The sequence below is a fragment of the Rousettus aegyptiacus genome, unplaced genomic scaffold (genome assembly GCF_014176215.1).
Source record: "Rousettus aegyptiacus isolate mRouAeg1 unplaced genomic scaffold, mRouAeg1.p scaffold_m13_p_1, whole genome shotgun sequence".
In the NCBI taxonomy this organism is placed as follows: domain Eukaryota; kingdom Metazoa; phylum Chordata; class Mammalia; order Chiroptera; family Pteropodidae; genus Rousettus; species Rousettus aegyptiacus.
In genome coordinates this window covers 76,822,058-76,837,106 of record NW_023416284.1, presented here as the reverse complement: position 1 = coordinate 76,837,106, position 15,049 = coordinate 76,822,058, and the positions used below count along the sequence as shown (strand labels likewise).

The 15,049-nt window shown below is 38.3% G+C and overlaps 1 protein-coding gene across 1 annotated transcript in view; it reads right to left on the bottom strand.

Moving 5' to 3' along the window:
* The window catches only part of NEDD9 (neural precursor cell expressed, developmentally down-regulated 9), a 169,898-nt gene that overhangs the window by 99,620 nt on the left and 55,229 nt on the right, over positions 1-15,049 (bottom strand). Inside the window, exon 2 of the mRNA XM_016118787.2 lies at positions 7,274-7,462. Coding sequence (XP_015974273.2) covers positions 7,274-7,285 — 12 coding nt within the window. The 5' untranslated portion in view covers positions 7,286-7,462. The remainder of the gene's footprint in view (positions 1-7,273; positions 7,463-15,049) is intronic.

Sequence of the window (15,049 nt, the reverse complement as noted above, 5' to 3'; positions counted from 1 at the left end):
TGAAATGTGATCGTATTATGGGAAAAGGCAGTTAAATAAAGTAATACAATCTAGCGCCTCTATGAATCTAATTTGTATTATTATTGTTACTTGATTTTATGTGATAAGAAATGTTTAGATATAATCGACACCTTAATTTACAGTCAAGTGGCATATACTATTTTTATTTCTTTCTCTTTCTAGCCATTATGGTGAGTAAAGGGAGACCTCAGAATGTTAAATAGTTTGCCTGAGACCCTTAAAACTAAGAGAACTACTATGTAGTCTTTAATTACTCAATGTCAGATCTCCAAATTAAAATTTTAAAATTCAGACAAAAAATGTCAAGATTTATCATCTTCATAAGAATAAAGTCAGACTTATAAAAAATAAGCATGCGACTAAGTTTTCAATAGACACTGACGTAAATGATCAGAGGTGAGACAAAGGTTTATCCAGATATCCATACAGGAGTTTCTTCACTAGTGAACTGCTGCTCTCCAGACACGTTTCAGAACCCGTCAAGGAGACCATCCTTGTCTGCACTCATTTTCTCATTCTCTATCAGGTATTTTTTTAGAAGTCTCTGTTTCTTCTCACATTTGGTCTCAACTATGAAGAGGACAGTCTTTCAAGATGTACTTTCTATGAGCCAATGTGATGATTGCAAACCAGGCTGACATTACCCAGAATTGCTTTTCCTATAAAATTCTGTCTTCACCCTTTCGGCTTTCTTGATAGCACAAAACAGCCTTAATAGGTGACTTTTGGCTTACAAATAAAGCATTACGGCATATTTTGTTTCTATTTTTATTTGCTTTTCACAAAGCAATTTTATATCCCTTAGGAGCCAAAAGAAGCTTTTCCCATAATTAGGGTTTGCTACTGGCACTTGCTCCTTGAAATATTCATCTGTCCAGCTCTCAAACTGAGAGGACTGTACCATAACTGTGGGTTTTGGAACAGGGTGATCATAGTCCTCCTCACCCTGAAATCCTGGATGGAAAGTTCTAAAAATAATACTCCAACTGTATCTTGTGACATTATGAGCTCTTTTATATATTAATAGAGAATTAATAAGAATGGACAAGAGAGAATTCTTGGCTAGCACTGAACTGAACTGTCACTAATTAGCTGTGCGTAACTTACATTCTCTGGGTCTTGGTTGCTTCAAGAAAAGAAAACTCGAAGGAACTGAAAGCAAGGGGCATCTAAGGACTCTCTGAGGCAAACACTATTAGCATCTTTGCACTTTTCTTCGCTTCCCGGCCCTCTTCGGGCCAATAGAATGCTGACGGAAGTGATTTACTCCACTTTACTGGCTGCTCCCCAAAATGTCTCATACCCTTCCTCTTATCTATACAGCTGAGAGTGAAGGAACCTACATGATGGGGCCACATGAAGGGGAAAAAACAGATTTCTGAAGATGGCTAGCTAAGAGAGCCATTGACTATCATAGGAGTGAAAACTAAGTTGTATTGTGCTAAGCCAGGGTTTAGGATTTTCTAGTTACAGCAAGGTTTACTAATTACAGCAGTTTCCTACAGCCCTACCTTGACTAGTGTGTTCTTCCAGTTCTAAAATTCTGTGTATCTAAAGAAGAGCAGAAGCAGAAAGAGATCTGAACATAGAAAGGAAATATTAGATGTAAACCTACTGTTTAATTGGATGTGGTATTCAGAGAAGATTCTCTAAATGAACTAGTGCAAAGACCAAGGGGGCTGGAGCAATATTTAAAGGATTCTTGGTTCTTTTTAGTGTAATGGTGATTCTGTATGTGTTACAAAGCCCTGATCAAATCTGGAGAAATTATTTTTTTACACCAGAATAAAGGCAAATTGTGGGGAAATGATGATATCTACCTACCTCCTTTATCAATAAGAGAATTCAGAATTTTTTTTTTTTTATCATATGGAAAGTAATTAAGTCTGTGTGGATACTGATCATTTGGGAAAAACGGACTGCTCCTTTCGTGTTTAGTTTAATCCTTTTTCAGAATGGATTCCCACAGATAGCATTTTTGTCTTGACATATTTTTACTGAGTGAAAGTATTATTTTCAAGAAAATCCCAAAGCCTCATATTTTAGAATAAATAAAGCCTTTCTGTGGGATAAAAATGCCACAGAAGACACTGGGAAACCACAAGGCCCATGTTAAATCAGGGGAAAAGTCTGGTGGGGATGTGAAAGCCTGTCTATGCTCAGGGGTCACTTTCTGTGTTCTAGCTCCTGTTTACTTTCTGGACCTTGGTCAGTGTCTTTTTTGACAGTATAATTTCTGCAGTGCAGCTGGGCTTTGTGATCCATAATCAAGCACAGAAAGCCTTTAGCAATCCCATCCTGGGAGCTCAATTTTCCTCGATTTAAATAAGAAAGTTAAATCTCCGTCCAGACATGCCTCTTTGTAGGCTCAACGACTCTTACACCTGCAGGACACTTCATCTCTGAATGTGCTTTCCCATTTTCCAGACAAGCTCAAGAGATCTGCATCTTTCCCACCCCAATAAATTCCTGTCTGCATTAAATTGCCTTGTAGTTGTGATTTTTACCTCAATAAAACTACATCTTGAAAGGGAGAATTGGTTTGATTCTTTACCTGGCATAATTTATGCATGTTTTAGTTTTGGAATACACAGTATTTATGCGAGGGGGAGAAATCTTTGTGATGTGATGGGCACACCCACATTGACAGAACTAATGGCCATGTAAAGCAGTGGAACTGGCCTCTGCCATCTTCTAAGCACTGCACTCCCACTCTTACTGAGATTGCATCCACAGCCTCCAGCAGGGGACATAAGATTTTCTGGGAGTCAGAAAACCCCATGGAGCTTGCTAAAATTGCGCGTCCTTGGACTTCACCCTAGATCCTGAATTAGATTCACTATGAATGGGGTCCAGGAATCTATATGTTCAATAATCTTGGTAGGTGATTCTGGTCACAACAGAATTTGAGAAACATTCCTCAACTTAGGAGATCAAATCTCTGTTTCTGGGTTGTAATTGGCTATCAAAAATAAACTATTTGGTGAAAGGAAGGGAAGGGGACTAATTCTTTTTTGGGTGCCGTGTGTGTGTGTGTGTGTGTCTGTAGGAGAAATTGGAGGTTCAGAGAGGGTAAGAAATATTAGTAAATAGTGGGGCAGAGATTTGAAATCATATCTCTTTGGCTCCAAAGAGTATACTTTTTTCACTAAGCCATACTCTCTGATCATCCTCCTGGATATTTCCTATGTGTACAGCAGCAAGTCAAATGCTTTAGGATTCATAATAGGTCATTCTTTTATCTACTGAGGGATATTATGAGAATTTATTAAGATGATAATGGTAAGTCCTTCCATTCACTTGTGAGACTTCTGTTGTGGACACTGCAGTGTACTGAGCAGAGACCCAGCCTGAGACTGAGAAATCATTCTGTCAGCTCCTGAAGACTTGGTTACTGACAGCTCGCAATAGAGTTCCCTCCTAAAATTGTCCTCACCTGGAGAGAGCTTCTTAATGCATGTCATGTCTCCTCCCTGGGATAGTCCACATCCTATATCTGGGTCAGGCAGTGGTATAAAGGCCAAGCCCCTTGCTTCAATTCTAGACAACTCCAACAAATCACCTCAGCACCAGGGGGCCCATGCTGTTAGCCAGGGCCTTTGTTACAATTGCACCACAGTACACGTCTCTCTCTGCCTATTCCTGTGTTCTTCCCTGCTTATCTGTGTTCCCAAGAGCACTCCTCATAAACCTCCTGCATCCCAATTTCCATCTCTCTAGGAGTTTACTTCTCTGGGAACTCAACCTATGGTGTTGTTAAATCAAATTTTTCTTGTAGATAAATTATGCCTATGCTTATGCTTGGGCAGTGTTATGGGCTGAATGTGTTCCTCTCCCTCAAATTCATATGCTGATATCCTAACTCCCAGTACCTCAGAATGTGACTATATAAGGTCTTTAAAGAGGTAATTAAGGTTAAATAAGATCATTAGAGTGGACCCTAATCTAGTATGACTAACATCCTTATAAGAAGAGGAGATTAGGACAGAGACACACACAGAGAAAAGACCATGTAAAAACCCAAGGAGAAAACAACAATTCACAAGCTAAGGAGAGAGTCCTCAGAAGAAATAAAACCTGCTGACACCTTGGTCTTGGACTTTCAGCCTCCAGAACTGTGAGAAAATAAATGTCTGTTGTCAGTCACGAAGTCTGTGGCACTTTGTTATAGCCGTTCTAGCAAACTTATAAAGGCAGATTTAGAGCTACTGCATGTCAGTTCCTATTCTTTCATGTTTACTGTCACAGAACAACCTAGAAACATGAACAGTTTTAGGTGTACAAAGGTAAGGTAATAACTTACAATAGATGAGTTGTCATATTCCCTAAAATATGTCAGAATAATCATATTTTCATAGGGGTGAAAAAAGAGTACATACATTACTCTATTTTATTGCATTTCCCTGTTAGGGACATTTATCACAACCTATGGCAGATGTAAATACACAGTTTGACAGCTATTTTGGACCTACAGTGAACTTGTAATTAATGGGGAAAAAAGGACAAAATTTTCAAACTCTGTCGGTCAATACTTTTTGGCCCTCTGTGACGCAATAGTTCAGCCTGGCATTTTTTTCTTTAGATTAACCATAACAGACCATGTCCAACTGCCAGCTTCCTGTCTTAGTACAGAGGAAGAGTTAAGGATGCCAAAAAAGTTTTACAGTTTACAAGACTTTTTTTCAGTTTTTCCATTTTTCTGAGCTAGTCCCTTTGTCATTCTCAGTGGCACACTGGGAAATGTTTAATTATCCACTCTCTGAAAAAAAAAAAAAAAAACCAGAGAGCCCTGTTGTGTAGTCTTTGCAGACTCCCACTATGGTTGTTACCAAGCTACGCTCAGCATCACTGAGAAGCATGAGCACAGTCATCCAGGGACCCGGAACTAGCTGTTTCCACACCACCGATTCATGCCAAAAGGTAAAGAAAGCTGCATGGTCCCCGACCTCCTTGAAGCCCTAAGATGGCCCTCCAGGTGTGAGCATGGACTCTCCACCTTCTTCTCATTGGTATTTGCACAGTTACCTCAGGACTTGCTGCTACTTGATGAGTTTTTTTATTTTTTTATTTTTTTCAGAAGCTTACTTTCAAGAATATTTATAAGTTTAGCACAGGCTTCTTCAAAAGATTTTGCTGGCCGTGCCCCCATGCTATATTCATTGTTTCTACTAGAACCAGAAAATCCCTGCATCAGGGAGCTCAGAGGAGTGACCAAGTCTAGTCCAAGCTAGACTCTCATGGGCCTGTTCTCTCACCAGGCATTTCCCCACACTCTGCTTCTCCCATCTTTTTCCTTTAGTAATTTGTTTTAGCTGCATAGACTTTACTTTTATGTACTGTAGAACTCTGGGTTTCACTGGAATCCTCTGTTGAGGGCTTATGCTCAGTGAGCATATGCCAAAACAAAACTCTAAGCAATTTACACACTTATCCCTACTTTATAGATGAAGAAACTGAGGCAAAGAGAGGTGAAATAACTTATTCCAGTTCATGACACTTGTTAGTGGCTGAACTAAAGTTCAAGTCAGGCAGTGTGGCTTCAGGTCCATATTTTTAACCAGACACATATCCCCCAAAATGATGCAGGAATATATCCTTAGGAAGCATGGATGACAAGAAATAAATGCTCCTTTTTATCAGGTGATGCTAATAATTTCCAAATATTTGCATTCTACTTAGTCGAGCATGAAGTTACATCTAAGTGTGTGTGTATGAAATAAAGTTTAATGATGGAAAAAAAACACACACACACACTCAGAAGTGGCAGAATTAATGATCTCATAGATAATTCTAAAATGAATTAAATATTTCAGGTGGTAGAATTGTCTGTTTTTCAGGTCTAGAATACCAAAATGGAGAATCGACATGTATTGAAAGAACACAGTGATAATGTTCATTGCAGGGACTCATAGGAAATGAAATACTGGCTTGCTTTATAGAATGCTACGTCTCTCACTCTCACTCTCACTCTCCATCTCGCTCTGACTGTTGCTCTGTTTTTGTTTCTGTTTAATAAAACTGGCTAGGTGCTATTAAAAATGAGAAGAGATGAGTTTCATTTCACTCTTCATTAAGAAAATAATATTTATGTCAAATGACTTAAGGAATCACAAATAAATGTGATTTGTTTCAGTTCAGAATTGTAATTTGATTTGGATGAATCCTCTGAGGTGTCCAATTCTGTGACAGATTTTTGTCATAGAATTCTAGGACTACAGGGGATTTTTAGGAGATCATTACTTTAAAACATTACGGTGATATGACAATCTAATTGGTCTTAAACAACTTTCACAGAAATTCTTTTAATACTTATCAAAATGTTTAAAGAAAACATTTGACATTTTACTTAACTTACACTGTTCCCCTGCAAATGAAATAGGGACCTCTTTGGGATGACCTGGCTGCCCAGTGCTTTTTTATTTGTGTTGATGATTAGTTCTCCACGTGATACAAAGAACAAGTTAATGATCTCAGCACATAAAGGAATTCACTATTTTTTTTCTTTTGAGCACTCGTTACTTTATGCTTACTTTCTCATTTCATCCTTAAGATAGTTTTTCTATCACCAGTTTATAAATTTGGAAACAGATATTCAAAGGGTCAAGTAACTGGCTCATGGTTACTCTACTGATAAATGTAAGAGTGAGGACATAAATCCAGGTCTGCCTGACCCCAATGCCACCACACCAAACTATGCTGCCTGCTTCCCTTAGAAGTCAAATACTAGGTGCAATTACATACCATTTGTGGGTAATTTCCATAAAAACTTAGTAAGATAAAAGAGTTGGTTTTAACCCTAGCCACCTCGCCAAGCCAAGTTGATTTTCTTGTGGAATGGCTGAATGGAAGTGGAATGTTTTTAAGGTCACTGGCAAAGAGGAAAGGAGGCACCAGAGAACTGGCTAATCCAGAGCTGAGGTAAGCATCTCTCAATAGTTCAGTAAGTGTAACTTCCAGACTTGCTTGGGCAATAGTTATACTAAGTGGAATATTCCAGTCGTATCCCGGAAGACTGCTTCCATTCAGAGGTTTCTGAATGGAAGAGGATTTCTGGTGGGCATCAGTGTATCCATATAAAAAGATTCATCTAACAAAGCAAAATTTGGCAACCTAAAATCAATCTTTTAATTTTAAATATTAGTTGCAATCCTGGGTGAGACTGGAACATCATTTGTATTATTGTTTCAATGGAATTAGTCTGAGTCGAACTGGACAAAAGAAAGGGATGTATGTTCTTTTCATCACTACTCACCCTTGCCCACATTTTCCCAGGTGGTTCGTTGTATTAAGCCAAGGAATGCTGGAGCTCTGGATCTTGAAAAGGTCAATTCCAGTGTTTTAGTCTGCTGATCAGTTTCTTTCTTTTCATAACTCTACCTTAAAGAATACACAATGTTCTCAGGCCTGTGAATGACAATATGGAATTCACAGCTTCCTGAACCTGAAAAGAGAAGTTAAAATCTTTTAAACAGGTAAACTCTAGGAAAGTCCGAGGCACTTTTCATCACTTAAAGATTGCATTATAGCAGTTGGAAAAGCCAAATCCATAGTTTCATGGCCTCTATCATTCATTTATTCATTTATAAAACCAAAGGAAGCAGTTATGGAGCTCTTCCTATACACTAGCTGGAACTTCAAAGACATATAAAATATAGACCCGTCCCCTAGGAACCCACAATCTAGTAGGATGAACCAAAAAATACAATGCCATAAAATGTCACAGGTACTCTGGTAGAATATGAAGTGGGTCTGGTGAGAGCTCAGAGGAGGAAGAAGGTAAACTTTGGGAGTCGTGAGTGATGTTTGCCAGGTGTTTCTTATCAGGGCAGAATGGTAGAAGTGAGTGGCCTTTTATAACCTATAATCTACAACTTTAGTCCTGTCATTGATTTAACTTGTTTTTTCACTCCTCCAGCCTGCTGCCTCATTACTCCCATTTAAACTAATATAGCAGGTTGCTACTTTTATCATTCTGAAACCACCACACATTTCTGACTCTACCTCTCATCAGCAGCTTGTGAAGACCACTGGAACCATATGCTTTTCTTATTTGCTGAAAATGAGGAAAAATGGTGTTTTGGTAATGTGGCTTTTAAACAGCTTAAATATAAAACCCAGAATTTGATTTTTTGGGGAATAAAATTGAATGAGCTTTTGGTTGATTAGTCCCGACCAGCTTTTCACTTTCCTTTCATCATACTACGGCCATAAAATTCAGTTTAGGGATGGATGGTATGTGTATGTATGTGCATGCATGTGTGTGTGTGTGTGTGTGTGTGTGTGTGTGTGTGTGTATCTTTAGGAACGATAGTTAAAATATATAGTCTAAGAAAAACTCCAATACTTAAAACATGCGGGGCACACAGAAGTCTTTTTGAGGAATGGGCATCTGAATATTTGTAAAAGGAAAGTGTTTTTCCTATCAAGAATAAAAAAATTACAACTAAATGGATGTTTTAAAACATGGGGTAGAAAAATAAGGACTGTGTTTGGTACTTGGTAGAAGCTCAGTAAAACGATGCAAAGGACCAATTCAGCTATCCTTATGGGAAAAAGAGATCTTCTTAGAACTGCTTTCCAAACAGAGGATAATTGGGAGTTGATCTCTTTTCACTTCTACTAGTATGGGAACAGCCTTCTGTAATTTTGTTTTGATAAACACAGTATTTATAATTATGGTTAAGTGTGGGGGGATGAGAGAGGAATTTTCCTCTGAGGCACTTGCATTGGCTAGGCAAGAGGACATGGGCCCATGACTCATTTGCTCTGCCTAAACTCATGCATGGTCACCCAAGAATCTTGGCTCTAGATGGTGAAAAAGATCAACAGCAAGAGTTACTGCGTTTCTAGAGTTCTGTCCATTTCCCCCTTAGGGATTTAAATCTTGAGGCATTTTAACTGCCCAAGATGTCTGAGCTTAAAGGCAGTCACTCAGAGTGGATTTCCCTGTGGGGTTCCTATAAACTACAGTACCAGGAATTTTTTATATATATATATATATATATATATATATATATATATATATATATATAATAATGTATATAATATATGTTATAATTATAATATTATATATCTAGAGAGAGATTTCATTAATTCTTCATTGTGAAATATAACACACTTACAGAAAACTGTATATAACAAAATATAGAGCATAATAAATAGTTATAAATGTAACTGCCACCCAGGTCAAGCCTTAGAATACAGCCAGGACCCCAGAAGTTTTCTGGGTGTCCTTTGCAATACAACCTCTTTCTTTTCTTTAAAAGTAGCACTGCCCTAAGCCCCAAGCAAGGGACCTTGTGTTGGGCCTTGTGTTTTTGAGCTTCTAGCTCTCCTCCAGCTCTGTCCCTTTCTAAGGGGGATTGGAATCTGCAGGGCCAAGAGGCCATGACTGCCTGGGACCCATGACTCCCTTTCTAGACCGTGTTTCAAGTACAGAGATATTTGAATTTCTTCTCCAAATGAATCTAACCTAGGGGCAGATATTTGTAGGAGGCTGTGGATGAGGTTTAGACTTTAAAACTAAGAAGTGTGCATATATGAACACAAAGACCCTTGAGGTATGGGTTGGAACAGAGGCTGGAAAGAGAAGGTATGTTGCCCTGGGATCAGGGGCTTGCTCTTCTTGTGTCGCATGTTCCAATGAGAAGCTCTAAGTAGTCCAAGAATTCTAAGGTTCAGTTCAACCTTCTAGGTTGCCATGAAGATATATTTGTTGAGGTAAGATAGAACGTCTTTTATTTAATAACTTGTCGTTTTAATTTACAACTTTTAAACATTTAGGCCTATGATATGAAGTTCTCCATTTAGGCCCCACAAATGTTAGGAGTAAGTCTGCCTAAAGGTAGCATCCTGAATGTAATGGGAATCCCCAGTGCCTTTATTTATACTTTATCCACTTAACTCTGCATTCTTATATACTACAGTCAACATCCTTGTTTTTGAACTTTGAATAATTAAATCATACAGTATGTATTCTTTTATGTTGGCTTCTTCCACTCAGCATTATGTTTGTAAAATTCACCTATGTTGTAGCTTATAATTTTCATTGCTTTATAGTATTCCAAAATGTGGTTATCCAACCATTTTAATGTTAATGGACAATCGAGTTATCTCCAGTACTAGGGTATCATGAATAATACTGCTAATTAGATCTCTATTTATTTTTGTTGTGCATATACTGAGGAACAAAATTGCTGAGTGATATATATACTTCAACTTTAATGGAACATACTAAACTGTTTTCCAAAGTGGTTGCACTAATTTTTATTATCACCAGCAGGATATGAGAGTCTCTATTGCTTCTGACAATGTTTGGTATTTCTTAGTTTTAACTAGTCTGTACTAGGACTATTTTAAGTATGTTACTAATTTTTTTTTAATTTCCATTATCTGTATCTTAAAATACCAAAGTGATTCTAATAACTTGTAGTTCCAAGTTGACCACTGATAGCATCAGTAGGAGTATATAATATTAATAACAATCACATTTATAATAATATCCATTTTTTATTTGAGTATGGTAGCTAAGAGAAAATCTATAGCCTTGGAAGCTTCACAAATAAAAATCCAAAAAACAGGGTTGTCCCATACGATATTTAAAAATAACACACAGATTAGCAGACTGACTTAGGGGGTGAATGAACATGCCATACATACAGTTGTTATTGATATCCTTTCATAGGGTTATGTATGTCCCCAGAGCATTCTCTGACATTGTGTCAGCACTGGTAATGCACAAATTGCTGAATTACCCAGCTGGAACCAATCAGGACCACCTTAGAGATGGAAGATCAGCTGGGGGAGCCCATCAGCTTGCAGCTCATTAGCATGCCACATCTGGTAACATCTGTTACTCCAGGAGGCAGCAATAACCATGCGCTCAGGTCAACAGAAAACAAGGGACATGCTCAAGTTTCTTCAGCAAAAATAGTAATAGCCTCCTTACTGCCTGTTTCTTTCACCTACTTGGGTCCCTGAGCGTCCTCCCTCTTGCTAATATCCTCAACCTTCTTGCCACTTTGTCCTTTTAGTGCACCCTCTTGGGCAGAGCCCAGCCTGGAGGAACTCAATTGTTTACCTTCTCTACTTCAATCTCCCAGCTGTTGAGCATTGCCGGAAAAACCACACACCCTGCAGATGGTGTCACTATAAACTTATGGTGACTAGTGCCATCTCAGCCCTTGTTGCTGTCACGCAGTTCTTCTTTGCTCACCTGGTCATCCTCCCATTTTTCTGTTACAATGATAATAGTTCTTCTGTAATGACATTTTGGGTGCCTACTGCAGACACAGCTGACTATTGTTTGTTATGGACAAGAGTATTTCAGACTCTCTCTGGTCTTCTTAAGTCTCTGGTTTTATTGCCTACCCTTCTACTGAGCCCCAATCCCGAACTCCAACGTCAGCAGCAGTCAAATAGGCTTACATTTTCCCCTTAAGAACCTGGTATCAGGTGCTTCCTTGGCTTGACCAAGACCTTCATTCAAATGTGGGAGGAAAAAGTGTTATGGGTTGAATTATGTCTCCCGAGATTTATATGTTGCAATCTTAACTTAACCCCTAGTATCTCAGAATGTGATTCTATTTGAAAATAGGATTGTTTCAGGTGTAGTTAGTTAAAATGGGATCCTGCTCTCTTTGGATCTCAGTTTCCTCATTTGGGACATGAAGATATTATAATGTTGGTAGAGTGCAGTTCCAAAATCTGTAGGAGCAAAGGTGGTGGGACGGGAAAGGCAGATTAGAAGAGAGGACTTTGAGCTCTACATGTCTCTTTTGACCAAAGCGGTTCCAGTCTTAACTGTTTTATATTTTGAAAAACTCTTGGTAATATTTGGGTTGAAAAAGTGTTTCATTGTTTAAAAACACATTAAATCTCCTAGCTCAGGTGATATTTAAGATCCTTTCCAACTGCAATAGACTATGATTATAAGAGGTTTTACAAGTTAAGGCATATGGGTTTGATGAACATATACCATAGTTTTTCCTCAAAAAAGCCTGATTTAATAAAAATTTATTTCTTTTCAGTAAAGGGAATTCATTAAAGGACTTACTAATGCAATTTAATTTTAAAACTTTTAAAGACATTCATATAAAAACAATCATAAATTAGAAAAGCAATCTTTTATTGGACCTTACATTGGAATTTGAGGTTTAGAAATATGCTCACTGCCCACATGTGACTATAAGACTCATGTGCCAGCAAGGACTTGTACATAGCAAATAGGTGATGAGCCCTTGAGAATGACTGTGGCTGTTCTATCTTTGTTTCCCCATGACCCAATTTAGTCTCTGGTACACAGTTGGTGCCCAGTAAATGTTGAATGAGAACGTACGGTGAAGTAGACTCTTCTCCTGGTGCTTTATGAGAATTTTTGGTGATAGAAAAGAAAAAGGACCTCGTGCTAAAGGAAGAGGCAGGTGGGGTGGAAAACAGAAACACAGATTAAGAGTGGGCAGTTCCTGACTAGGTGCAGGTAAAAATGGCAGGGCTTCTGCCTCGAAGGTCATGGTGAAAATGCAGTGCTATTTAATGAAAAGGTACAGAGAAGTTAAGCATCTATCAGTCATGAATATCATAAATTGAGTGCATCTATCTAGTTATCCTTTCAACTATCTGGGTAGTATCCCAATAGAATAGCACCTGACCTCGGTCAGGTTTATAGGAAGAGTTGTCAGGAAGACCTCATCAGGGGACCAGGAAATGTTCCCCCAAAAGAAGACACCAAGAAAACAAAGAGCAGAGCCCAGGGGCTAAACCAACTGGTTCTGTCTAAGGGCCATTCTGGGCCTGAGACTAATGTAGCCAGCAGACTACATTGGCTGTTCACTGTCTGGCAACTGACAGTACCTGAAATAGAGGCCTCTTGAAATTAAACACTTACTGACTTGTCTTCCTTAGTAATTTCATTTCCCTAGACTGTGGATCCTTTCTACAACGTTGCCTGCCAGCGGATGATGGAGCCCTTCTCCCACAGTGGGATTCACATAGTTTATTTTGGTAGGTAACTAAGACAGAAAGACAGAGTTAATTAAACCCTTCATAAAGCAGTCCATCAGCCACCTGCTTGCAGAGCAATATGTCAGATTTTTTTGCTGCTCTTTGGCAGAAAGATTGTGTTCTTCAACCTTCTCCAGGGCCTCATTCAGGATTCTAACCAGGTTACCTATGAAAACTTCTTTTTAGTTATGGTATATATTTTTTCCATTTGTGTAAAAACAATAAATAAATACCAGTGACCTTGTCAGTCCATGCCAAAGAAGAATTTGTTGAGGATTTAGTACCCTAATGCATTGATCACACTTGAATTTGGCTAAACTTTTAAATTGGGTGGTTTGGCTCAATTTAACCAATGTAAATGTTGTTGGCTTATAGCTTTGCAAATGACCTTGGTTCTTTCAGAATGATCCCTGGAGGGGATTGAATTTTAAGTGAATTGGAAATTTTCAGACATGTTTTAAAGATCTACAGAATAAGCTTTTCCTTTGTTTTAAATGGGTAAGATTCAGTAAACGGAGTGAGATGAAAAGGATTGTCTATTATTTCATCTATGTGCACACCTAAATGTGCACCTTGGGGCATAGAAACAAAATAATTCATGTTTTAAATTTTTCTACAAACAATAAGCTATTCCAAATTACAGCCAAAGCCTTGACCAAGGAAAAGGGCATGGTAATGATCATGAAATAAATGAGGGTAGAAGTCAAGAGCTATAAGTCCTTTAAACCCTTTGGCACTTAGGCAATGTCTTACAGAGTACATGGCCCTGATTCCTTTCCTACTTTTTGCCAGCAAATTTTTCGGAATCTCTTGGCAGAAGAGAAGACATTGTTTGATGCATCTTCCATTCTTATTGAGTTCTTCGACACCGACTATTTACAGGGACTTTCAACCACCTAGTTCACCCATCTGGTATTACTTTTTATTTCTTCTTCTTTATTAAGCTCTGACTCATCTCTGCTCAGACCTTTAGGTTTCCTAAAGGACTCGCTTCCCCAGATGTGGTATCCCACCCAGGACAACTCGCTGTTGTCCATGAGGAATTTTAGGTCTAGGTCTCCAGTCTTAGAGAATGTAACCATGATTCACTCAATCATTCAAGTAAGAAGTGGAGAGGTTTCCCTTGGTGCTTCCTTTGTTTTCACTCCCTGCATCTAATTAGTAATGGTATTTTGTCATTTCTTACTCTTTAGAGTCTCTAGGTTTCTCCTTTCCTCTCATCTCTTCATTTTGATTGCTATTCTTAGCTCATTGTCTCCCTCCTGGACTGTTGGAATTGTCTTTACTCTTCAACCTTAAGGCAGTGGAAAAGACTGAAAAGTTTTAACTGGGAAGAAATTTGCTCACATGTCCTTATCATAAGAATCACAATGAATCTAATAGACGAATTGGAAAGGTTGCTAGAATTGAGGTGGAGAGAAATTCATTATAATATTGTGCTAGAATCTAGATGAGAAATGAGGAGGGACCACATTAAGTTTAGTCAGAGACAGTGAAAGGAGAGGAAGTAGCTATCTGGTAAATAGAATAGAGCATAATAACTGATTGGAATTAGAAGATGAGAGGGGGAATATTTATAATAAATGTCTACCAGGTAGAAGTTTAGGAGATTGGGTGCATGGTAGTATCATTCTGAGAAAGAGGAAATTAAGAATTAAATCTGTAAGAAAATGATAAATTTAATGTTACATGTTAAACTTCAGTTTTATGTGGAGAATATCATGTGGGGAGAGAATCCATAAACAGTTTATATATACAAGTCTGGGAATCAGAGAGAAGTGAACATCGAAGACACAGATTTTGGAGTCATGAGCTTATAGCTTAAAGCAAGAGAATGTATGACACAAGCTGGACAGAGCATATAAAAAAAGAAAGGATGTTGGCAGGCCCTTGGGTGAATACTATCCCTAGAGGGCACACAGAGAAGGGGATGGAGAGGTAGGAGGAAATTCAGGATACTATGCTGTTATGAAAGCAAGAGAGGATAGAATTTGACAATTAGATTATGGACATTCTTAAAGAAATC